The sequence below is a fragment of the Haliaeetus leucocephalus genome, unplaced genomic scaffold (assembly GCF_000737465.1).
Source record: "Haliaeetus leucocephalus isolate CR32 unplaced genomic scaffold, Haliaeetus_leucocephalus-4.0 Scaffold506, whole genome shotgun sequence".
Lineage (NCBI taxonomy): Eukaryota > Metazoa > Chordata > Aves > Accipitriformes > Accipitridae > Haliaeetus > Haliaeetus leucocephalus.
In genome coordinates this window covers 7,724,503-7,748,901 of record NW_010972942.1, presented here as the reverse complement: position 1 = coordinate 7,748,901, position 24,399 = coordinate 7,724,503, and the positions used below count along the sequence as shown (strand labels likewise).

The window sequence follows — 24,399 nt, the reverse complement described above, 5'->3', positions numbered from 1 at the left end:
ACACTCTTCCCTTGTTCCAGCGTGGGGTCCCTCCCATGGGAGACAGTCCTCCATGAACTTCTCCAACGTGGGTCCTTCCCACGGGCTGCAGTTCTTCACAAACTGCTCCAGTGTGGGTCCCTGCCACAGGGTGCAGTCCTTCAGGCGCAGACTGCTCCAGCGTGGGTCCCTTCCATGGCGTCACAAGTCCTGCCAGAAAACCTGCTCCAGCGTGGGCTCCTCTCTCCACGGGTCCACAGATCCTGCCAGGAGCCTGCTCCAGTGAGGGCTTCCCACGGGGTCACAGCCTCCTTTGGGCATCCACCCGCTCCGGTGTGGGGTCCTCCCTGGGCTGCAGGTGGATATCTGCTCCACCGTTGACCTCCGTGGGCTGCAGGGACACAGCCTGCCTCACCTTGGTCTTCACCATAGAATCATAGAATCATTTAGGTTGGAAAAGACCTTCAAGATCATCGAGTCCAACCATCAACCATGCCCACTAAACCATGTTCTGAAGTGCCTTGTCTACGTGCTTTTTGAATACCTCCAGGGATTGTGACTCAACCACTTCCCTTGGCAGCCTGTTCCAATGCCTGACAACCCTTTCGGTAAAGAAATTTTTCCTAATATCCAATCTAAACCTCCCCTGGCAGAACTTGAGGCTCTTTCCTCTCATCCTATCTCCAGTCACCTGACAGGAGAGACCAGCACCAACCTCACTACAGCCCCCCTTCAGGTAGTTGTAGAGAGCGATAAGGTCTCCCCTCAGCCTCCTTTTCTCCAGGCTAAACAACCCCAGTTCCCTCAGCTGCTCCTCATAGGACTTGTTCTCTAGACCCTTCACCAGCTTCGCTGCTCTTCTCTGGACACTCTCCAGCACCTCAATGTCTTTCTTGTAGTGAGGGACCCAAAACACAGTACTCGAGGTGTGGCCTCACCAGTGCCAAGTACAGGGGAACAATCACCTCCCTGCTCCTGCTGGCCACACTATTTCTGATGCAGGCTAGGATGCTGTTGGCCTTCTTGGCCACCTGGGCACGCTGCTGGCTCATATTCAGCTGGCTGTCAACCAGCACCCCCAGGTCTTTTTCTGCCAGGCAGCTTTCCAGCCACTCTTCTCCAAGTCTGTAGTGCTGCATGGGGTTGTTGTGACCCAAGTGCAGGACCCGGCACTTGGCCTTGTTGAACCTCATACAATTGGCCTCGGCCATCGATCCAGCCTGTCCAGATCCCTCTGTAGATCCTTGCTATCCACAAGCAGATCAACACTCCTACGCACCTTGGTGTCACCTGCAAACTTACTGAGGGTGCATTCCATCCCCTCATCCAGATCATTAATAAAGATATTAAACAGAACTGGCCCCAATACTGAGCTCTAGGGAACACCACTTGTGACCCACCGCCAACTGGATTTAACTGCATTCACCACAACCCTCTGGGCTCGTCCATCCAGCCAGAGTGCCATGGGCTGCAGGGGAATCTCTGCTCTCCCCCGCCCCCCTTCTTCACTGACTGGTGTCTGCAGGGTTGTTTCTCTCACATATTCTCACTTCTCTCTCCAGCTGCTGTTGCATAGGCTTTTTCCCCATCTTAAATATGTTATCACAGAGATGCTACCACTGCTGATGATGGGCTCAGCCTTGGCCAGGGGCGGGGCCGTCTTGAAGCCAGCTGGCATTGGCTCCATGGGACATAGGGGAAGCTTCTAGCAGCTTCTCACAGAAGCCACCCCTGTAGCCCCCCCCACTAACAAAGCCTTGCCATGCAAACGCAATACAAATACATGGCATTTTCAAATTGACATATTACAAAAATGCTGGTTTCACTGAAAATACCCCATCAGCTCTAATTGCAGGTAGTTTAAATGTATAGAAACATGAATTGTAGCATAGTAGTAGTGATTTTACATTTAGGTTGAGCAACTGTATGATGTTCCCTTGCAAGCACTGAGTATAAATGTACATATTAATAAAAACTTTGAAATAGCAAATTACTTTTCACGTTCAAATTGCTCATATTTGAGATTTCCCTGGTAGTTTTGATTCAAACATTTAATGAAAATGTGTTTGTGTTAGAAGGTTTTGGTAATATTTGTTCCAAAAGTATTGCTTGTAGGTAGTGTAGTGCAGTTTTAGCTGTGCAATAGATAGCCTCACCTGCTTCTGGGACAAGGGTGACCTCTCATCCATTACTGCAGCCTCGAACCTTCCCCCATGAGGGGGACAGCTCAGAGTTGGATAAATGAATTATCCTACTGGGCTGGGTATCAACTGTAGCTTGGTGTTCCTGCTGTAAACCTGTGTGGAGGTTCAAGGTGTAGCTGCACCCTTCATGAAAGCATTGTTATAGTCAGTCCTCCTTTGAACTGCATGGTGGATATGGCAGTGCTTGTGTGCTCCCTGCTTTATCCTTCTTTGGGCATGTTTTTCATCCCTCAGGGATGTGGTGGAGAGGAGTGTTTACCCCAGGTGTAGAGACAGCAGTGCTTTCACATAATATGCCTTTCCTCTTTTCTCCCTTTCAGCTCCATGCCCACCCAAAGTCTATGAACAGGCTGACCCTAACAATGTAACATAGTCAAGGGGGTGGCAGGGGATTTTTCTGCACTAGCAGTGTTATGTAGGACAGCCAGATGTGACTTCTGATGCCGTTATCTTGTTCCCTTGGACTTCAGCAAATAAAACAGCAATAACAAAATTCACTGACCTGCGGCCGCACCAGCATGGGTTGTGATCTTGTCAAAAGGTATCCGATAAGTGAAGTTAACACTGTTCAGTATTTGGATGGGAGGTCTCCAAGGGAAAAAAGTGTCTCTAGAACTTTTTTTTTCATCATCTAGCAGTTTATATTAGAAAAGGAGAAAAATGAAGAGGAAAACAATAGTAAAGAGTAGTAATGTGATACAGATAATACTCACTGCCATGTTGTAATGTTGAACTTGAGCCATGAATGAGATGAATCTTGATAATTCAGGTAGCCTGAATTATATGCATTTAAAATATGTATAAAATATGGTATTTATGACATGATGCTGGCACAGTAGCAGATTTTGCTAGGACTGTAGGGAAAAGGTTATATTTTTCTACAGTGAAAATGAAATTTTACAATAAAAAGAGAAAAAAAATTTTTATAAAACCCATTCTATGAAAAAATACACCCTTTCGTAGAACGCTGAAACTGCCAATTCAATTTTGAAGCCTTAAACTGAATTTTTTTGGCTTCCCTACAAAAAAACCCCAATTTTCCAGCAAAGCTGAAGTTTTCTGTAAAAATAAATCAAAAACCTTTAAAAAAATCCAGCCTTTTAAAATGCAAATTATTACTAAGTACTATTCCAGCAAATTTCAAAAACATATTGTTTACTCTTTTTAATACACAAAAGCAATGAATTAGAATGGAAAGAAATGATATGCTTTTCGGTAGTTGTGGTCAGCAAGCATTAAGTGCAGCCCTAATTTATGCTTAATTTATATTACTGAGTGTGTTTTAAGGTGTTTCAGCTTTTGGTTTCAAATAAAAGTATAAAATTGGTATGCCAGCTTCTGGTGCTGATGCTGTCTTAGAAAGGGAAGTATGGTGTAGTGGCTATAGGTGACATTCATTTTTGGTTCATTTGATCCTAAATGGAAAAAAAAGCGGTTAGTTAATGCTGATACCGAAGCTGCTTTATTTAGAGACCTGAACTGCGTTCCTGTGATGGTTGTGCAATCTCTCTTATCATCTCTGTAAACAGACTGCATTCTCCTTAGAGCAGTCTGAGCTATTGCTCAATATTCTGGGCTGTGATGTACAAAGGATGAACGGTAAGATGAAGAGCTGAGAGCAGAACCCATGATTGCTTCTTGGCTCTTAATTGAACGCATTTTTTTCTTTGGGGTACTGTGGTTAGATCAAGAAGAGGAAGTAACTACAGCTATTGTAGGCGTAAGTCATTCAGAACATATGTAGATTAAAGCAAAGTCCTGGATTTTGCAGGTTTTCCAAGCTGACTGTTGACTGCCTCCAGTTAGGAAACTCTTCAAACCATGGGTGTATGCTTGATGCATCCAGCACACATAATTGTCAGTAGGATTGCATGGCTGGATGCGTATTGCATATGGACAGGAGCTCTGTCCCACAGGAGCATGACTTTTCTGAATAGCAAAATACACCTCTGAATTCAAGGCAGGCTTCCTTGAGAGGTAAATTTCTCTTTATAAAGCATAGAAATGCCATGATGTTTTTGTAGAAATATTTTAGGGAAAGTGTAATACTTTGTTAAAGTTGCTTCTTTTTCATTAACCTTTATGAAAATGCCTGCCGCCTTTTCACATGAAAGAGTGATCTGCCTTGAAGCAAAAATGAGGCATGGGATGTTTCATCCCAAACATTTAAAGCTTAGCAAAGTTCTGATGTCTTCAGAGTATGTTAGGGGAAAGTATACTAGATAGTCTTAGTTGTATGTTAGCTTTGCCTGAGTTTTAAATCTTGCTGGATTTTGATTTTGTGTTTAGCTTAATTTAGTGTTGAAGTATATACCCTTAATGATGTTCAAGTTCCAGGTTGCTTCAGCTTCAAAGTTCATCTTGCCATAGATTATGTCTTGTAAAGCCCCATTTTCAGACATTTCTGACTAAATAGTAAAGTTACTGAGGATAAGATTTATTGTGTAAAGCTGGCCTGATTTTTCAGGTGCGGTCTCATGCACAGCTGTAATATGATTTGGAAACTTTAGTGATTAGACTTTATCCATTCAGAAAAGCCACAAACCCTCCCCCCTAGTTAACGGCAATACTAAATGAGTACAAAGCTGGTGTTAAGCATCATTAGAAATTATTATTTAATTACAATGTAATAAATTACCATGAGTTTTATTCTTGGTGTTTCCAGAGAATCATTATGGTTGTGAGTTTGTATAAGAAACTTTTCCTTAATTGGTGCAGAGTCCTTCAGTTCTCACAGAATAAAAAATAATCTCTTTCCAATTGATTTTAGGGGTCCAACATCACAGACACGTGCACAGAAATGCTGCGAAGTGGACTACTACTGAAAATTTCAGCAGGAAATATCCAAGAGAGGATATTTTTTCTTTTTGATAACCTTTTGGTCTACTGCAAAAAAAAGCACAGGTAAATGATTAATTTATACTTTCAAAAAGAATGGATTTTTCTCACAGTAGAGCTAATCCTCTGTGTGCTGTTTCATAAGAATACTTGAACAACACTGAAGTGTCTACTGCAGTTAATTGCAATATAAAAGTCACCATTTTTAGAGGAGACCTATCATCCAAAGAGAAGTGTGTTTAATTCAAACATTGGAAAGATTTTATACAAATGCAGAATCCAAATGGTGAAGTGCAGGGAGAAAGAATCTGTTTTGTCAGTCTTCCACAACAGGTTTTATGACAGCCTCACGTTCTTCTAGAAAGGGTAAACAGACTGAATTTTTAGTTCACACAAATTAGTAGTGTAGCTTATGCTATAAAATAAGTCTCTATAGATTGAAGACTTTCAAGCCTTGTATTTCTAATTGGGGAAAACAGCCAGAAAGCTGCTGCTTGCTGCGTTGCAAGGAGCAATTCCTTAGTTCAGCAACAAGCTTCTGCAATTAACGTTCTGTGCTCTTATGCTTCCGAGAAATAAGGGTTCTCCTACATACAGGCATCCTTCTTGAAACAGCTTAAATTTGTCTCTTTGATCCAGAAAATGTTTTTGAGTAACTACTGAATACATATTAGTGGATAGATGCTTGAGAAATTCCTAGATACATGATAGACCTTGAGTATGATCTCCAATAGCACTGAATACCATTATCTTTGCCTCTGCCTTTGTACACTTGTGGATGGTGTCAGAGGAAACTCCACCATTGACCTCAGTGTCTAGTCAAGGAAACTGTCTGCAGCTGCTGAAACTGTTGTTTCATAAATCCAGGTTCCACTGTCATCACTACAGCCGTGTCCATAGGATCAGTGCGAGTGCTGTAAGATTTTCAAGGGTAGTTCCAGATTTGATAGCCAAATTTCATCCTGTTTTTCCAGTTGTCTTTTACCAGTGCCCTGGATTGTCTGTAGCATCCAGGTGAAAGATGTCTTTCTCTGCACCCATTTGTTTTGATCAGTGCTCTGGCTTGGCAGTGGTCACATGCCTGTTATAGGATGGATCCTGGCCCAGCTGCTTTTGAAGGCTATACATGAGAGGATGGTCAAGTGCAATGTTAATAGCAAAATGTACGTTTGGTGCATTCGGGTGAAGGTAGCTGGCCATGCAGTCCAGCGTGTGGGAGCACCCAGCACCATCAACTTTAGGATGAAAAGGTCAGGCAGCCTTTGTGCCTTAGTGATTTCCCCCTCCCCCACTGCTTTAGCTGTGTCTGGGGAATAGTGTGTGCTGTTAATCCTCTTCTTGCTACCTGTTCCTGGTGGGGTTAGATGAGAGGGAAGGAGATTTGAGGGTTGGATAATAGAGACCAGAACTCCTGTATATGTGTACCACAATAGCCGTGTGTTGTGTAGTCTAGTTACAACCTCAGATGTATATATACAAATACAACCAGCAAAGTAAATGGAAATTTATGCATAAAATGCATAAATCTGAGACCAATTTTTAATTGCAGTGTTAAAATCTTACTAGCAACCCTTGTTGCCTGCTGTTGTATATAGTATGTATGTGGTATTTTTCACATGAGTTTTTGCATAGGACTCATCATTCAAAGGTATTATTTTAAATATTTTAAAAATCATTTTTCCAAATAAGTTTATACTCATTTGTCATACGTAAGAGCAGGTGGCTAGGGGATGGATATCCCTTTTCTCTCCTCTTGTACTAATTATAGGGAAGCAATCACCCCACTGTACTTGGTACTGGTGAGGCCCCACCTTGAATACTGTGTTCAGTTTTGGGCCCCTCACTACAGGAAAGACATTGAGGTGCTGGAGCGTGTCCAAAGAAGAATGATGAAGCTCGTGAAGGATCTAGAGAACAAGTCCTATGAGGAGCAGCTGAGGGAACTGGGGTTGTTTAGCCTGGAGAAAAGGAGGCTGAGGGGAGACCTTATTGCTCTCTACAACTACCTGGAAGGAGGTTGTAGTGAGGTGGATGTCGGTCTCTTTTCCCAAGTAACAAGCGATAGGACGAGAGAAAACGGCCTCAAGTTGTGCCAGGGGAGGTTTAGATTGGATATTAGGAAAAATTTCTTCACCGAAAGGGCTATCAGACATTGGAACAGGCTGCCAGGGGAAGTGGTTGAGTCACCATCCCTGGAGGTATTCGAAAGACATGTAGATGTGGCGCTTAGGGATATGGTTTGGTGGTGGACTTGGCGGGGTTAGGTTAATGATGATCTTAAGGGTCTTTTCCAGCCTAAATGGTTTTACGATTCTGTGATAGACTTGTGGTAAAATCCACTGTAGCACCTGTAGATGATCTTGCTGAACCAATATGTGGGGAAAATCAGACTCAGTATGTGGTGTAGAAAGCAGAAAGTGGTAGTAGTGGAAAGTAGCCATTGACCCTATTGATCAAGAATGTCTTATAAGAACCTCTCTATATTGTAAAGCTGCTGAGCTTGTTCTGCAAGAACAGAAGTGGACCAGAAATGCTGGTTTTTTCCAGTGGGTTGCTACTGAAGCTGCTGGCTAACCCTGAGGGAGGTTTAAAAATCTTCTTCCCCAGTGAGTATTGTTTCCTCCTACAGATTACTCTGTTAACAGGGAAGAATTTACATGTGAGGAGATAGGTAATTTATACTTCACTAGCTATACTAGAATCAATCCTTTGTTTTTACGTTTCAACTCTTGCTTAGGTTGCAGAACTCTTGGAACTATTGAATATGAACCATTTAAGATCATCATGATTATATTTAGTGTTGAATACTGAATTTATTTCAAAGATATCCTTCTGCAACCACTCAGTTTCATTTTTATGTAGACTGGTTAAATACAAACTCATGGTCTTTTAAAAATTTCTAATTTTTGCTATATTTTGTTGTCTGGCAATTACAATTAAATTACTGATTACATGGTATCTCTTCACTTGTCCACCACTAAGTTACATATTTTTGTAGCCATATTCCAGCTACAATGCACTATTGGATGAAAATCTCAAAACACATGACAGGTCTATTATTTCTTTGGTTTTGAGCAATTATGTCCTACGTGTCATTGGCTACTACCATGGTGACATCTCTGCAGACATGAGAATAACTCAATTTAGAACATAGTTTCAGAGTTTATGGTGGGAAATGAATTGATCATATGACAGCAAGATACTTCAGGTATTGATGGCAAGTAGGTAAAGAGCGTGTTGCTCACAGGAGGTTTGCATTTTGGAAATTTTACAAAAATTGTCCTATTTTTATGGTATGAGATATTTTATGTAATTTTTAAGCATCCTTTTGCTGTGGGGTTGTATAAATGTGGATTGCTAAATTTGGGTTCATAGGTACAAAGGTGTCGTGGTTTAAGCTCAGCTGGCAACAAAGCACCATGAAGCCACTCGCTCACTCCTCCCCCCGGGTCCCAGTGGGATGAGGAAAAAAATGTAAAGAAAAGCTCGTGGGTCAAAAGGACGGGGAGGGATCACTCAACACTTACGGTCACGGGCAAAAGACAGGCTCAACTTGGGGAAGAAACAAAATCAATTTACTACAAATCAAATCAAAACAAGGACAGTAAACAAGGAGAAGTAAAAGCAAACCTTAGAACACCTTCCCCCACCCCTCCCTCCTTCCCTGCTCAACCCCACTCCTGATTTTCTCTCCCTCCTCCCCCCCAGTGGCGCAGGGGGACGGGGAATGGGGGTTGGGGTCAGTTCATCACGTGTTGTCTCTGCCGCTCCTTCCTCCTCAGGGGGAGGAGGACTCCTCACCCGTCCCCTGCTCCAGCGTGGGGTCCCTCCCACAGGAGACAGTCCTCCACGAACTTCTCCAGCGTGAGTCCTTTGCGTGGGCTGCAGTCCTTCACGAATTGCTCTGGCATGGGTCATTTCTGTGGGCCGATCTTCAGGCGCAGGTTGCTCCAGCGTAGGCTTTCCCACAGAGTCACGGCCATCTTTGGGAGCATCCCTCTGCTCCAGCGTGGGCTCTTCCCCAGGCTGCAGGTGGGCATCCGCTCCCCCGCTCCCCTCTGTGGGCTGGGGGGGACCAGCCTGCCGTCTCACCAGGGCTGCGGGGGCATCCCCTCCTCCGGCGCACCTCCTCCCCTCCTTCTGCACTGACCTCACTGTCTGCAGAGGGGTTCCTCTCACATTCCAATCCCCTCTCCACTACAGTTTTTCCTTCTTAACTCTGTTCTCCCAGAGGCACTACCACCCTCGCTGATGGGCTCGGCCTTGGCCAGAGGCAGGTCCCACTTGGAGACAGGGAAGCTTCCAGCAGCTTCTCACAGGAGCCGCCCGTACTCCCCCACTACCAAAAACCCCACCACAGAAACTGAAAACAAAAGGTCACTAGAGTTACTGGATTTACTTCACTTTGGAGAGAAAAAATATGTGATACTGAACCTTCATGCTTGCTGCTGTTAAGCTTCTCTTTTAAATATATTATTCAGTTTTTGAATAACTTAGAGTTACTCATTAGACAGAAATGACTGAGAGGAAGGTCATTTTCTGAAGATTAGTACCTCTCTGGAGTGAGTGAAGGTCAGAATTTGGTGATCATTAATACTCAGGAACTGGCCTTTGTTTGATACACAGTATTAATTATCATTATAGGCAAAAATGGGCAGAAAATCATCCCTGGCTTATCTGAGGTGGAAAAACCTGCCTAGAACTGAGGTTCTCAAAAGGCCTTGACTTCACTAGGAACAGTTATAGCCGTGCAAAGTGATTTGGAATATATCGCTGTGAAACTGGCACAAAATTTCAGCAATTCTTAATTACAATTCTTGGTTAACCCTTATGTGAGGAAGGAAGAATGTTGTCTTCATTCTTCCATGCATAAATCCCATTTATGAGGCTAATGTGTGTAGGTCAAGATTTATATCCAAAGGTGTTCTTATTTCATTTTTTCAGTCATGCTACCCTTGTGTTGAATTTCTTGACTACATCAGTTAGGAGGAAAGATCGTCCCAATGCAGTGTTTTGTCTTTGATGGCAAACAGTGGCGTATAGGTACCAAAGCGTTGGAACAGAGCTTTTACAGAGTGAGACTTTCCTGATAAACTCTCATGTCTGTCAGCAATTTGCAGCTTACTCTTACCAGAGGTAGCATCTTTGCATTTGCATCAGCAGTGTCCCATTCAGCAGTGGTTTCCACAGTTCAACTGCACATGTATAAATGTATTTTGATTTTTACAGTAGTCTATAAATGCTACATGTACAGGTAGCGGTGCAGAAACATAGAAAAATGTGGTGGATGACATGCTCATCTGCTCTTTCTTTTATCAGGCGACTGAAGAACAGCAAAGCATCTACAGATGGCCACCGTTACCTTTTTCGGGGCAGAATAAACACAGAAGTGATGGAAGTAGAGAATGTAGATGATGGAACAGGTGAGTATATTTGTGTTGCTCACTTACAGAGCAGTCTTTTGTGATGCTGAAATCAAATGCGGCTTCATGATTTCTTTGAGAAGGGAGGGTGCTCCCTGTACTTAGAAAAAGTTGCCACTTCAAAAGCGCTGTATGCTCATATGAAAACTCTGCTTCTGTGACACATTATTGCTTTCATACATTATTAGCTGGGCGGTCATAGATGACTGTTTTATGCTAACATGAACAGAGTAATAAAATAAGGTGACATTTATTGCTCAACGGAAATCACATGTTTAACTTTACTTTACAGCATTCCAGTACTCTTTAAGAGGTTATCCCTAGGTATGTGATATATTTGTAAAAGCAAATGGAAAAGTTACCTCTGTTGGAATGAAACCTGAAACACTATGAATGCTGATGTTGTAACATAAGTGTTTAAGAAAAAAGGAAGGGTTTTTTTTAATACCTTTAGGGATATAATCCATATGATTGCTTGAAATTTTCCTGACATATATTAGAAAAGTGAAAATGCAAAGTATTCCTGAATTGAATTTGACAGAAGTGTCAATATTTGTTTTAGAAATTTGAGTTTAACCTTTGAGCTTAACAATTATTATTTCCTTACAATTAATAAAGAAAACCTGAAACGTTTAAATATTTTGGGCTTTTTAATGTAAAACTAAAAAAAAATAATATGGGAAGCTTGCAGTGGCATTGCAAATACGTAGGTCTGGAGGAAATTTCTGTGAGTTATATATTACTTCTGATTTTAAAATAGCATTAGATTTGCCCTACATCTACTGTGGATTCCAAGCATTTCTTACTGTAGTTTCTTTCTAAAATTGAGCATTAATGACAAGGATTGTACAGCTTAAGCTTCATAGAAATCCATCATAGGAGTTAAATATTTCTTAAAAATTAAGATTTTTTTTTTTTTTTTTCCCCTAATCTTGAGTTGCTTGCTTTCAAAATAGTTCGCTCACTTCTTGTTCTACTGGTAGACTTGGAGAACAGTTTGACTGTTGGTTTTATTGCAACAAACTAGTTTATTGGAAGGCTGTTGTCTTTCCTCTGTATCTTCTTTTCATGTCTTTCAACCTTTTGTCATGGGTTGTGTTTTCTAAGTTTTTATTACTTTTTGTGTCCTTTGGAGTTTTGTTTTGGTTTTTTTTTCAGTTTGTTGGCATCTTTTGGATTACAAGGGGTCGAGAGCTGAAACTTCACTGGTGCCAAGTTGAACAGAATAATTACTGTAGTGCGGCACGTGGGATGTTTTTTACTAATCCCAGGATTGTTTGGCTCTTCTGAGAGCTTTATTTTTCAATTTTTCAGTTTGTGTTCCAGAATACCACACCAGATCCTTTTGTGCAGTACTGGTGCCTATCCCATTATATCTTATACTGTGTTAATGTCTGAGAGTAGGTCCTAATAATTATTTTCTTGTCTGTACTGAATTTTAATCTATTTCCACAATTTATTAAACGTTTAGGATTCATTTCATGTCTTCTTCCCCAAAGCTCTTCCAATGCTTCTTGCCTTGGTTCTATGAACAAACAATGTTATTACTGAACCATTTAAGCTCTTGATAAAACTAGTGGAAAATACTGAACATAAGGTAGAGCACCATGGTGTCACACTTGATTCATTCTCTTTGTTTACTGGACATTTTTTGTAAGACCTCCTTGACATCTGTTTTGGGCTATGTCCTTCACCAGGCCCACCGATTTAGTTAGTGATTTAGAGATATCTATGGGTACGCTGCAGCGAATTTCATCAAGCTTTGTTGACTTTTCCAACCTAAATGATTCTATGATTCTATGACTTGAATATAATTTATCCAATATTCTATGTCCCGCTGCTTCCCTTTTCTGGCCTGTATTCCTACCCAATTGTTGGCTTTATTTGTATGAAATCTCAGTTAGTGCTTTGTTAATGCAAAAAAGAGAGTTGAGTGTTTCAGTCTTTTGTGTCATGTATTATTTGACTACCTTTCATTTATTTTCCTTCATCTTCCTTATACATGCTTTAGAAATAAAAGACAGTTTTCCTGTTTCCATTATGTCACTTTCTAAGACAGCATCTCTTTACTTGTAACTTTTGATGTTTCTGTGGCCACAGAGGATTATACTCACCATCTTCTTCCTGACTAGTATTCCAAGAATTCTGTAACATTTTCTTTCACTGGTTCTGATCCCACATATTGCCACGCTTTTAGTGTTGGCTTTAGCAAATATTTCTTCCTTCCTCCTTCCATGACTATCCTGTATTTCTCAAATCTGTCCTACCTTTCTTCATTTGCTTGTTCTAGCTATCCAGTCCTTGATCTCTTTCACACTGTTCATTTTCCCTCCTGCCTGTTTGCTTTCTTCCTCAATGAATCTTCAAGTATAATTTGGCTAAGCGCAAATGGTCTTCGTCTCCACTCCAGACACCAGTAGTCTAATTTCCTCCAGCCACAGGAAATTTTACTGCTGTCCCCATTTCCCATAGCCTTGCATAGAGTACTGGAGGCTATCATGCTTCTTTCCCACTTGCTCTCCTAAGCCATATCAAATCTTGTCATTTTTATATATGCAGCATTTCTAAAACCTGTCCTCCTTTCCACACTTCTGAGACATCAGTTAATGGTTTGGTTATTTTGATTTCTAGATTATTAGAGGTGGTAGATGCCCCATCCCTGGAAACATTCAAGGTCAGGTTGGATGGGGCTCTGAGCAACCTGATCTAGTTGAAGATATCCCTGCTCATTGCAGGGGAGTTGGACTAGATGACCTTTAAATGTCCCTTCCAACCCCAACTATTCTATGATTATTCTTACCTGCTTTTTTTTTCACATCCCCACGTTTTCCACCTTCTCCATTTCAGTTTGTCCAATATCCTAAAATAATTTTTTCTTGTAATTACTGCTATTTCATCCCTACTTTCTATGGTTCTCTCTGAAATACGGAAATATCTGTGTTATTTCCCTGGCCTGTGGCACCTTTCTGCCCTTTTCTTGCCACCCCTTCCCTTTTTTTTTTAAAAAAAAAAAGAAAACAACCTGTTTTCCTTCCTTTTAGTCAGAAGTGTATTCACTCTCCTCACAATGATACTTTTTCTTTCACTCAGATCATGATGCCCTTCTTTAACTTTCCTCTGTCTTGGTTTCTGTACTGTTCTTATTTGTTGCACCCAGACGTCTTGTTTCTCATCTCCTGTAGTCATCGGTGTTTGAACTGTAACCCGGTACTATTCTGCTGCGTTCTTTTTGTCTCATCTCATTCCCAAGTATAGTAATCTGGTCGTCTAAGCCTCATTCACGTTAGCTTTGCATGTGCTTTCTTTGGTATGGTATTATTTTATTCTCCTTAATCATCTATCACTTTCTGTAACTCTTAATTTAGAGTGGAAGCTCTGAGTGCAGAGTGCTTATATTTTCATATCTATGCATGACTCTTTCTCATGGACTCTTCATGGGGCTCTTTATAAACATTAAGGACTTTTGAATCTAGATGATACTTCCAGAGGTTTTTACTGTAGATTTTGGGATCCTCTGCTCACTTGGTATAAGGAACCATAGAGCTCCAGGGAACAGGGTAACTGAGAGCATTTGCTCTCAGCGTTGATAGATGTAGGAATGTAGTCTTCATTGTTTGTAAGTAAAAGCACAGAAATAGGAAAACAGATTCCCAGTGTGGTTTATTGTCATGCTAATGACATGCCTACAGAAATTAATAAAGGTTTTTCTGAAAAGCAATTTTTCTTTCATGAAATTAGGCCTGGGCTGAGCATTACCATTGGTGTAAGATTTCTTTTTTGTTTCAGCATCATGAAGCACTCTGCCTTTTTTTGATTGCACTGATTAAAGTGGAATGCATATTACTTATCAGGGCAGACTGTTTGTGTTCTTAAAACAATGTGGCTACACAGCTACTTGCAAGTGTTACAAAGGTGGATATATTGTGATGGTATTGTTTTTTCTGTATTCGGTTTTTAAAATTCAGTTTTGAGAGAAAAGTGTATTTCTAAAGGCATTCACCAGCCATTAAATGAATGTTACTCAGTTTATGAAGACAAGCACTGGAGACTTAGGAAATACCAGATTTATGGTTGCTTATACTATCTTAGTTCTGTCCCGTGTTGTCTTGAAATGAGGCATGAAATAGAAAAAACACTACATGATAATAGTAACCAGAGACTGCATCAAAAAGTATACAGCAGAGGAAGGAAATTGATATTATGCAGCAATTATTTCCTTGGTATTTCTGAGCATCAGTGCTCCTAACTAAAGTCTGAGAAACTTAGAAGTACTTCAATACAGAGATTTCTGTTTGTTTTTTTTTAAGGGAAGAAAAAAATTCTGTTGTATATGGCTGTAACAAATTGCTGCTTATGCATCTCTCAAAGGTTTGAGTCTTGAATTTTGAACAATATATTGCAGTTCAAATGACAAGCTTTAATTTATTACCAAGTACCATTAGAAGATGAGGTAATCTTTTATCACCTTTTCTTGGGAAGTCAGAGGCTTAATGATTTGTTAAGCATGCTTGTTCAGACTTCGCATGGAGCAACTTGAAGTCTCATGCTCCTCTTCTTTCTGTAACTATCATGTCAGGTTTGCAAATCATTTGTTTAGCCTGACTGGCAGCTGTGATTGCCTTCATGTGAAGAGTGTGTATATATCCTGTGCAGCTAGCCAGTCAGAACGTGCATACCTTGTGGCTGGCCAGCCAGCATATCTGCAGCTTTTGATCAGATTTTGTCCAATAGCTAGTCTGAAGAAGGTATGAGTTTAAATAGGATGATAGTGTAATGCAGAAATGCTTTTCAGGAGACTATGGGCATGAGTGTATTGGGGAAAAGAAATTGCTGATGGGAGCCTTGGACGATTGTAGTCATGGGGAACACAGAGAGCCAAAGAGAAAGCAGGGGTGTTGCTGTTAAAGGCAGAGGTTGGTCAAGCTGGGCATCACAGGAGTGGGTTACTATTGCAAAATTGGGCTGTAGCTACCCATTTTCCTCCACCTGACCTCATTGCTACCTGTATACATTAGGCAGTCTTAGTACCTAGGTAGGTGATTGGGCTTTTCACAGAATTCAGTTTGTAGTGGCATGAGATAAATGTGGTCAAACTGCCAGCCCTCTTGGCCCTGCAGTTACAGACCTTCAGATGCCAAGGACGCTGTATGTTTAAAATGTCCTTTCTACACTGAGATATTCAAGTGGCTGGATGAGCCATTTTTTCTGAATTAAACTACTAAGTTTACATCAAATTTCTGTCCGGAGTGAAATGAGAGGATCTAAATCCGCTTGTGAATCTGAGCCATCATTTTTTAAGTTTTTGGCCACAATTTTAACTGCTAGGGTTCACTGCATTAGAGATCATAGTATTTGCCTACATAACATGGGTGTTGTGATGATAGATATGTGGTAACAAAGACCACAGGAAAAATATCACCCTGTAGTTTTATATGTATTAACACTAACTTAATAAATAAACAAAAAAGTGCAGCTAGTGCCATATTGCAACGTTTATAAGTATATGCTTAAATAGTACAAAGGGACCTTAACCTTCCTTCCTCCAGTAGTGCTCCTGCCTCTTACCTCCTAAGGGCTGCAGTCTGTCAGCTGAGAGCTTGTTTGGGGCTTCTTTCTTTTCCCTGACTTTTGACTCTGATTTTCTGACAGTGCCTGAATGATACGATGGCTAGTTTTCAAGAAACAGTGCTTTTAAAGGGACAAAGGATATTACACATAGGTTATGTGAATAAATATATGATAAATAAGTAAGTAGTATAAATGTGATGTTGCAAAAATTACTTCATTTTTTTCCCCATCATAGACTTGCTTGCACTTTCTTATACACTTTCAGTACTAGAAAGTTTTGTTGCTTTAGAAATTAGCCATCAGCCTCATGATTTTCTAGTAGTTCCTGACATTTCCCAGCCCAGTATACAAAGCTTGGCTGCTTTCCATCTAATTAAAATGCAGAGTTATTGAAAGGATACTAGCATGTCTGCTGAGATTTATGATAAATCTTAGCAAGCATTTCAGCAAGCGTTTCAGTTTTGGAAAATCCCATCTCATTATACAAAACAGGGCTGAATTATGAAAAAGTATTTGCAAAGTAGAAAGCCCTGTAGTTATTGTAGTAGTTCAGGGCTGGCCCTAGGACTTCCTTTCCTCTTAATGAAAGTTTGTGGTGAGAAAATGTTGACCTTTGATTTTCTTAATATTTTGTACAGTAGTTGCTAGTTCTAGTTTTAATCTGTATTTTATGCAAAAACTATATTTGTTATCATGAGGAATTTATGCCTCACAAATTTTCCCCCAGGAAAGGCATGTAATCCTAGTGAAGGATATTCAAGGGTGTTAGTTTTGGAGAGGAAGTTTGTTTACCTAATTTCTGAATAAGATTTATGGACTAGCATGTTAAAATCAAATGTTATAGAATTAGAGTAATAAGTAGTAAATTGTCTGGTTTTTATAGCATAGTGATTTACATGTTAAGAGTCAGAAGTTCAAGATATCCAAGAACATCAGCAATTATTACCTCTCTCCTATAATGTGCAACATAGAGTTGTTAGGAACATATTTCAAAAGTTATGCATTTGGTTAATGCATTTTTTTTTCAAATCAGAGTAAATCTTGTATTATATTTCAGTTTGTTTAAACAAGTAAGTATAGATATTTCTTTTTTCAGGTAACCAGTAAAGATACATCGAATATATATGATTTACTTACTTGTCAAATGGAAATTGTGTTTTTCCCATTGTATGTTTAGTCCTTTTTTTAAATTTAATAGTAAATCATTCAATCAGCACAGCAGCTCTGAGTAATTTAAGGGGCAAAACCACAATGCTGCTTTTTTAAGGAATTATTTATTACAGTTTAACATGAACAAAAGTACTCCAAGTACCGTGATCTGTTCTTTTAATAGGACTCTGCCTGTTTTAGTGTCGAGTTTATACCTTCTTCCATATGCTAGGCAACTTGCTGTTACATTTTAAAAAGGACATTATTTACTAAAAGTTAAAAGTACAGCTTATTAAGTTACAATATGGTTCACAAGCAGCACAGATAACTTTAAATGCATTTTTAGTATTCTGTATTTCCTGAGCTTTATGTGTAATGATAAGAGTTCTTAATAATTTTAAACAACTATTGCTTTTTTAAGAATTGGTGCCCTTAAAGCCATTTTATCTATTCCCAGCTGACTATCACAGCAGCGGCCACACTGTTATTAATGGCTGGAAGATTCACAACACAGCAAAGAACAAATGGTTTGTATGCATGGCGAAAACCCCTGAAGAGAAGCAAGAATGGCTGGAGGCTATTTTGAAGGAACGAGAGAGAAGAAAAGGTAGGTTAATAAACTTCCTTGTGTTGCTTTGCCAGAAAGCCATAGTGTATTTTTATGTTGAGATATAAAGCAAAACCAGCTGCTAGGCAAACTTGTGGTGTCAGGTTCTGCTGAAGGTTTATGAATACCAGCTTGGAAAAAATAAATCAAACTTCTACTGGGAAGGCCATAATGGTTTGAATCATGTATGCTGCTAGTGAATGACGTTTTGGAAATGGGGAGATGATTTAATGTATGATTTTACAGTTTATTCTCAACCAGTATAAATTCCAGTCATGATTTCATTGAGGCCTGTGTACTGTTATGGTTTGTGGTATATGAAGGTCTATACTAAATAGCTTGTGGGATTTGTATGCATTGATTCCCTTTTATGACTGGCCATTTGAGTCACTGAAATGAGCAGGTTTTCCGTGTTGGATCTTCATGCGGATGATCCAACGTGAAATGGTACAGAATATACCCGCAACCCCGTCTTTGATGTATTCTTCCCTACCTAAGAAAGTAAGGAATTGCCATTGGCAAACCACTATCTTTTTGAATAACTGAATTAAGGTGGAAGGATACTGGGATGAAATATAATCCTGATCTCAAATGTGACCACGAATAACCTCATGTATTCAAGGTGAACCCAGCACAAAGTAGAACCAGGGAAAGATGATGCATCATCATCTTCTGGAGCTAATTTCATTCGCAAGCTAAAATATCCTAATCAGTAATGATGTTTGGAGCCTTGGTATTGAAAGAAAATAGGACCTTGTAGTCAGATCTGGGATTCTTTTCCTGGTCTGCACAGATTTTCTGTCACCTGTTGCAGTAGCCATTGTTTTGTGCCTGCATTGTAAATGGAGACTAATAATACTTTCTTTGGTCTTTTAAAGTTGAATACTGGATGTTTGCAGATCATCTGCTGTCGGACCAGAGTTTCAACTAGGGTGTTTGAGCACTGGCTAATTAATAGTGCCATCAGGAATTAATAGTAGAAAAGCTAAAAAGATGCCTCAGAAGTCTAAAAACTCAACATTTTAAAAATAACAAATGAAAAAGCGATGTGGTAGAGATGGCGTCAAATACAACAAAATACAGGTTTGTCTGCTTCTGTATAGGGCCTTGTCTGGAACTGGCTACAAAGGTTTTTAACAAATCCCACTTCACTGTTAAGTTTCTTGTCTCTCTTAGACTCTTGGTACCTTTAGGTAAGAAATAGAAAGAGTAGGAGTATTTTTTGTTGATGTATTTTTACTATTTCACACTATACTATTGAGCAGCTGGTAGTAGAAGTGAGTTTGAGCTAAAACTTGCCAAGTGTGAGGTCTGAGGTAGCCATCCCAACTTCAAGCCATGTCTTAGTATTTTAGCATCCTATGATTTGGTGAAATTTTCAGCTCCTGGTGTTCTCAGTGGGTTTGCCACCAAGGAGACAACCATGAAAGAAAGAGGAGAGGATTTGGTACGTGCTTAGACTCAGTTTGCAACACAGAATCTTCAAAAGTGTTTCTTGAATATCTCTGTTACTCTATCAACTTATAAATTTATTCACCTCCTCCAGCACAGTGATTTTTTTTCAAAATACCTGTATAAACACCTCTTGCAAAGCATGATGCATCAACTTAATTGCAATCAAGTTGCCAAATGACTTGGGAACCAAACAGCTATCTTTTTAGGATTCAGATACTGTATCTAAATGTAGCTGTAACACTTTCCCATTCACCATGAACGTAAAGATGCTTTAGTTGTATGTTTACTTAATATGACATGGAGCCTGTTCGTGTGTATATATATAGGCAATTTCACTGAAGTGACTGCACATGTGAGAACAGTTTTCTATCTCCTTCGCAAGTCTGAGATGAGCTAAATCAAATGAATACACTTCCTAGATCTCTTAGGCTAGGAGCGAGGCTCATGTGAGTGGCTCCCTCCTGGTTGTACTGTGTGTGCACCGCTTCCTAGCAGTGCTGTAGACCCCACATCTCACACGGAATGGCAGAATGCAGTGATCTCCAGACTATGTAAATACAGCATGTGGAGCAGGGGTGAGGCACAGAAATACAGCTTGAGTGTGCCATGTAGCTGGGATTTGCTGGGCTGTTTGTGTTAGGAGACTCAGAGATTCAGTGTACTTAGAGAAACTCAACCTATACTTTTATTTGGAATCCATATAGCAGAAGCTGAGCAAAAGGGACAGAATGCCCTGAGTGAAGTACTTCAGCAGAGATTTCGGCGGTTGTAATTGAATTATCAACTAGGACCACTTTATAGATCGTATTTTCTTGCTAGGAGAAATCAGGCTAAATTGGAAGCTTTTTACTAGGAAGTCTTTCTGTCCATTTTGGGGCTATCCTGTAACCACCCGAGGCATTCAGCAAGTTAGAAATTTACATAAAAGGTGATTATCTTTAAGGCTGATGATGCTGGGGTGACCTAATTCAAACAGTCAATACAAATAAAAGCATCAACATCCTATAAGCTCCAAAAGTAGTATATTGGTTAAGTTTTCTTTTCCTGGGTATGCATCAGGTTTTATCTGTTTGTGTGGCATCATCACTATCCGGTTCATGGATAATGAGAGACAGTCCTCTTATCTGTGTCCAATACCATTGCGTCGCAGTTTAAGCCCAGCTGTTAACAAAGCACCACACAGCCGCTTGCTCACTCCCCCTGCCCCGGCATCCCGGCAGGATGAGGAGAAAATATGAAGGCAGGCTCGTGGGTCGAGATAAGGACAGGGAGGGATCACTCACCACTTACGGTCATGGGCAACAGACAGGCTCAAGTTGGGGAAGAAACAAAATCAATAAATTTACTACAAATCAAAACAAAACAAGGATCTTAGGAAGTAAACCCAAATCTTAGAACACCTTCCCGCCCGCCCTCCCTCCTTCCTGGGTCAGCTCCACTCCTGGTTCTCTCTCCTTCCTACTCCCGGCGGTGCAGGGGGACAGGGAATGGGGGTTGGGGTCAGCTCCCCACACCTTGTCTCTGCCGCTCCTTCCTCCTCAGGGGGAGGAGGACTCCTCACTCGTCCCCTGCTCCACCGTGGGGTCCCTCCCATGGGAGACAGTCCTCCATGAACTTCTCCAACGTGGGCCCTTTCTGCGGGCTGCAGTTCCTCACAAACTTCCCTGGCGTGGGTCCTTTCGGTGGGCTGATCTTCAGGCACAGGCTGCTCCAGTGTGGGCTTTCCCATGGAGTCCCGGCCATCTTCGGGGGCCTCTGCTCCCCTCCGTGGGCTGCGGGGGACAGCCTGCTGTCTCACCACGGGCTGCAGGGGCGCACCTCCTCCCCTCCTTCTGCACTGACCTCAGTATCTGCAGAGGGGTTCCTCTCACATTCCAATCCCCCTGCTCGCTACAGGTTCCCCTTCTTAAATCTGTTATTGCAGAGGCTGACTGTCACTGATGGGTTTGGCCTTGGCCAGAGGCAGGTCTGACTTGGAGCCGGGGGAGCTTCTAGCAGCTTCTCACAGGAGCCGCCCTTGCAGCCACTTCCCTGCTACCAAAACCCGTGCCACGCAAACCATAACACATTGTTAGCTTTTTCTCATGACAGGTACATTTTTTCTGGTGATATTTTCAGAATTAAAGAAGTGGCAGACTATTACTCAGATTGAATATGTACAGTTAGAGTTTTAAAAATGTAAAAATCTGAACAGAAACTGAGAGCATGTATACAAGACACTCCAGAAATATGTGGTTTTGTCCAGAATTAATAATTGTTTATTGAGAAAGTACATGGGATATTAAGGTCTGTGGTATTCATTGGAAGCACAAGCTTCTGTACATGGCTGGTAGGATGCATAAGTCAACAAAAACTGGTTTTGATCATCTGTTACTCAGAAAACTTAATGATTTTTTCAAGAAGAGGAAGAGGAAAAAATAAACCAGTAAGAAATACTGAAATAAAACCCTTGATAGCTTTCTGCTGTTGTAAAAATTCTGAAGCAAATAAAAATCAAGTTGTGTATATGCTTTTGTGGAAAAGGGGTGAATTAATCTTGTGTGAAACCAACAAATGCATAACAGATAACTAGTTACTATTAATTGGAAATTTGTAAAAGTTTCCTTTAAGTGAAAACTTTTTTATTATCACATGGTAAGAGCAAAAGCAAGGTGCTTTTTCTTTTAAACTTGTGAAGACATGATGACTCCCTTGCAAATGTTCATATACTGAAGTCTGAAAATCACAGCATTAGTATTTATTACTACAATATCAGTGGTGATGTCGAATAGTAACAGTTTAACTTCACTGTGAGGAACTTAAAGATATCATTTGATTATGCTTTGTGGAGATCAGATGTTCATGGTTTAACTTTATTGTGAGGAAAAAAAAAAGGAAAACAGTTCCTTTACATTTTTTTGTATGTAAAATATTGGTATTGCTTCTCCGTTTTTGGGAAGATACTGAAATATAATGGCAATATCACTTCATAAAATTTTAATGCATTTTTGGCAGGTTTAAAATTGGGCATGGAACAGGACACTTGGGTGATGATCTCTGAGCAAGGAGAAAGACTGTACAAAATGATGTGCAAACAAGGGAATCTCATCAAAGACAGGAAGAGGAAATTAACCACTTTCCCCAAATGCTTTCTTGGAAGGTATTATATGCATTTTATAGCATGAATTTTAACAAACTAAAACCACATTTTAAATCTTCTTTGGGATTCTGCAGAAACCATGCTTTATTTGTAATGTCTGTGAGGCCTATTTGTCTCCTAGAATTTAGCCAAAATGTAAATTGGGTCTGCCTGAAATTTATGCATGTGTACTTGTATTCCAAAGTAGCTTTATTAAAGGGACAAGGCTGCAAAGGCATGTTGAAAATGTGAAAATGCACCAAATAAAATAGTTTCTTTAAAGAAATAATTCCCAACTTGTTTGATGCATTTTGTCTCTGAAATGCCTAGTTTAGAGTATCAAATTTGCTTTGTTACTTAAAAAATCTCTGTCTCTAAAACTGCTTCTGTCCTCCTCTTGCCTGAATGTCAGGGACAGAGTTAGTAAAGAAGGTTTACATGTTTAAATATTTACCCCTATTATGAGGAGGATCTTTATAATGCCATATTATACCTATGGCTTAAGAAGATGGAATGCAAGAGGAAGCGAAAGCAGTAGGTACCCTAAAAATGTGTAGATGACAAAAGAATTATTTTGGGAGGCAGAGGGATGATCACTTATTTCATTTGACTGTAAGACAGTTAAGTATGGAAAGTATTTTTATAAAGTACAGTGACTGTTTTACACAAACACGTTGTAGTGAAGATACCACTGGGTCCAAAAGTGGAAGTGAAACTTGGGAGATTTTCATGTGCTGTCAGAAATCACATAGCTGATGAGAATTGAAACCAGGAATAAGATTATAGATTGAGTCGTGGTTGAATCATGTTTCCTCAGTGAAGTTGTTGGAAGCAGGTGAAGAATCCACTCATGGTGAGGAGCCATGTGTGAAACATTTAAACCTGTCATCAAATGGCTGCTTTTCTATGCTATTTTTGAAGTGGACCCTTTTGAAGTATGGTTTTGCTGGTCCCTAGGTCACCAGTTAAAACCCGTGAATGTGGATGTTGCGCTACCTCACTACACTGTTCTTCTGATTTGTAACACACATGCAGATATCTTGCGTGATACAAATTCAATGTCTCTGAACTGCGTCAGGTTTATTGTTATACAAGCCAGGCATTTCCTGCACATGCAGTATATACTTTGTGTATATGCTCAGGATGTCAATGTGCCTGACACACCTTGGAAGTAACAGGCCTACTGTTCTATCATACTGCGATTAATGTTCTGCCTTCATGGCATATCTGCCCTGGGCAGGTGCAGTAGGTATGCCTGGGATTGCCTTTATATTTGACCATCTGGTCAAATGTGGCTATGCTAGTTTAGGAAATCCCAGAAAACATGGAAAGTCTTCACCATGTGTAAGGTAAACTTCGTGCAGGTAAAACTTCTGAGCAGAAAAGACATCTCAAGGGAAACCGTATGTATTTACGTTGAAATAATAAAAAAGTTGAAATGAGTGGGTTTTTTAAAGGTAGTATTGACATTCTGAAGATCATTAGGCTTAAGAATCACTTACTACATTAGTAAGAAACACTAGTAACTGAGAGGGAAATGTAGTAGGACTGGCAGTATGATGTTTAAAGTTTGTTTTTTGTATCTGTTTTTATTTCAGTGAATTTGTGTCCTGGTTGTTGGAAATTGGAGAGATACACAAATCTGAAGAAGGTGTTCATCTTGGCCAAGCTTTATTAGAGAATGGCATTATCCATCATGGTAAATATAATTAGTTTTAACTTACTTGTTTTCAAGGTAATTGTTGTAATTAGAGTGGACTTAATTTTCTTTGACAAAAAGATGGTCTTGTTAATGCGAGACAGCTTGTTGAATCTGCATTATATCCTTGCAGGGACCTCATGGGGCCATTGTCCATGCCTAGCAGATTTAGTGGGAGAGGCTCCATTGATTTAATCAGATTACATCTATGCTGTTGGGATCACAACATTGCAAACAGGGACCTAGAGAAACATTCCTGTTCTCTTGTAAGAAAAAATAAATTCTGGGGGCAGAGAGAATGGTAGACTGCTTTTAAGGATTTAAGCCTTTTATTAAGGCCAGGCTTTTTAGGGATACAT

The 24,399-nt window shown here is 40.2% G+C and overlaps 1 protein-coding gene across 1 annotated transcript in view; it reads left to right on the top strand.

The window, feature by feature from the left end:
- PREX2 (phosphatidylinositol-3,4,5-trisphosphate-dependent Rac exchange factor 2) overlaps nt 1-24,399 on the top strand; it is a 186,547-nt gene that overhangs the window by 62,705 nt on the left and 99,443 nt on the right. The window contains exons 7-11 of the mRNA XM_010575899.1: nt 4,954-5,087; nt 10,341-10,444; nt 17,619-17,768; nt 22,218-22,362; nt 23,940-24,040. Coding sequence (XP_010574201.1) covers nt 4,954-5,087; nt 10,341-10,444; nt 17,619-17,768; nt 22,218-22,362; nt 23,940-24,040 — 634 coding nt within the window. The remainder of the gene's footprint in view (nt 1-4,953; nt 5,088-10,340; nt 10,445-17,618; nt 17,769-22,217; nt 22,363-23,939; nt 24,041-24,399) is intronic.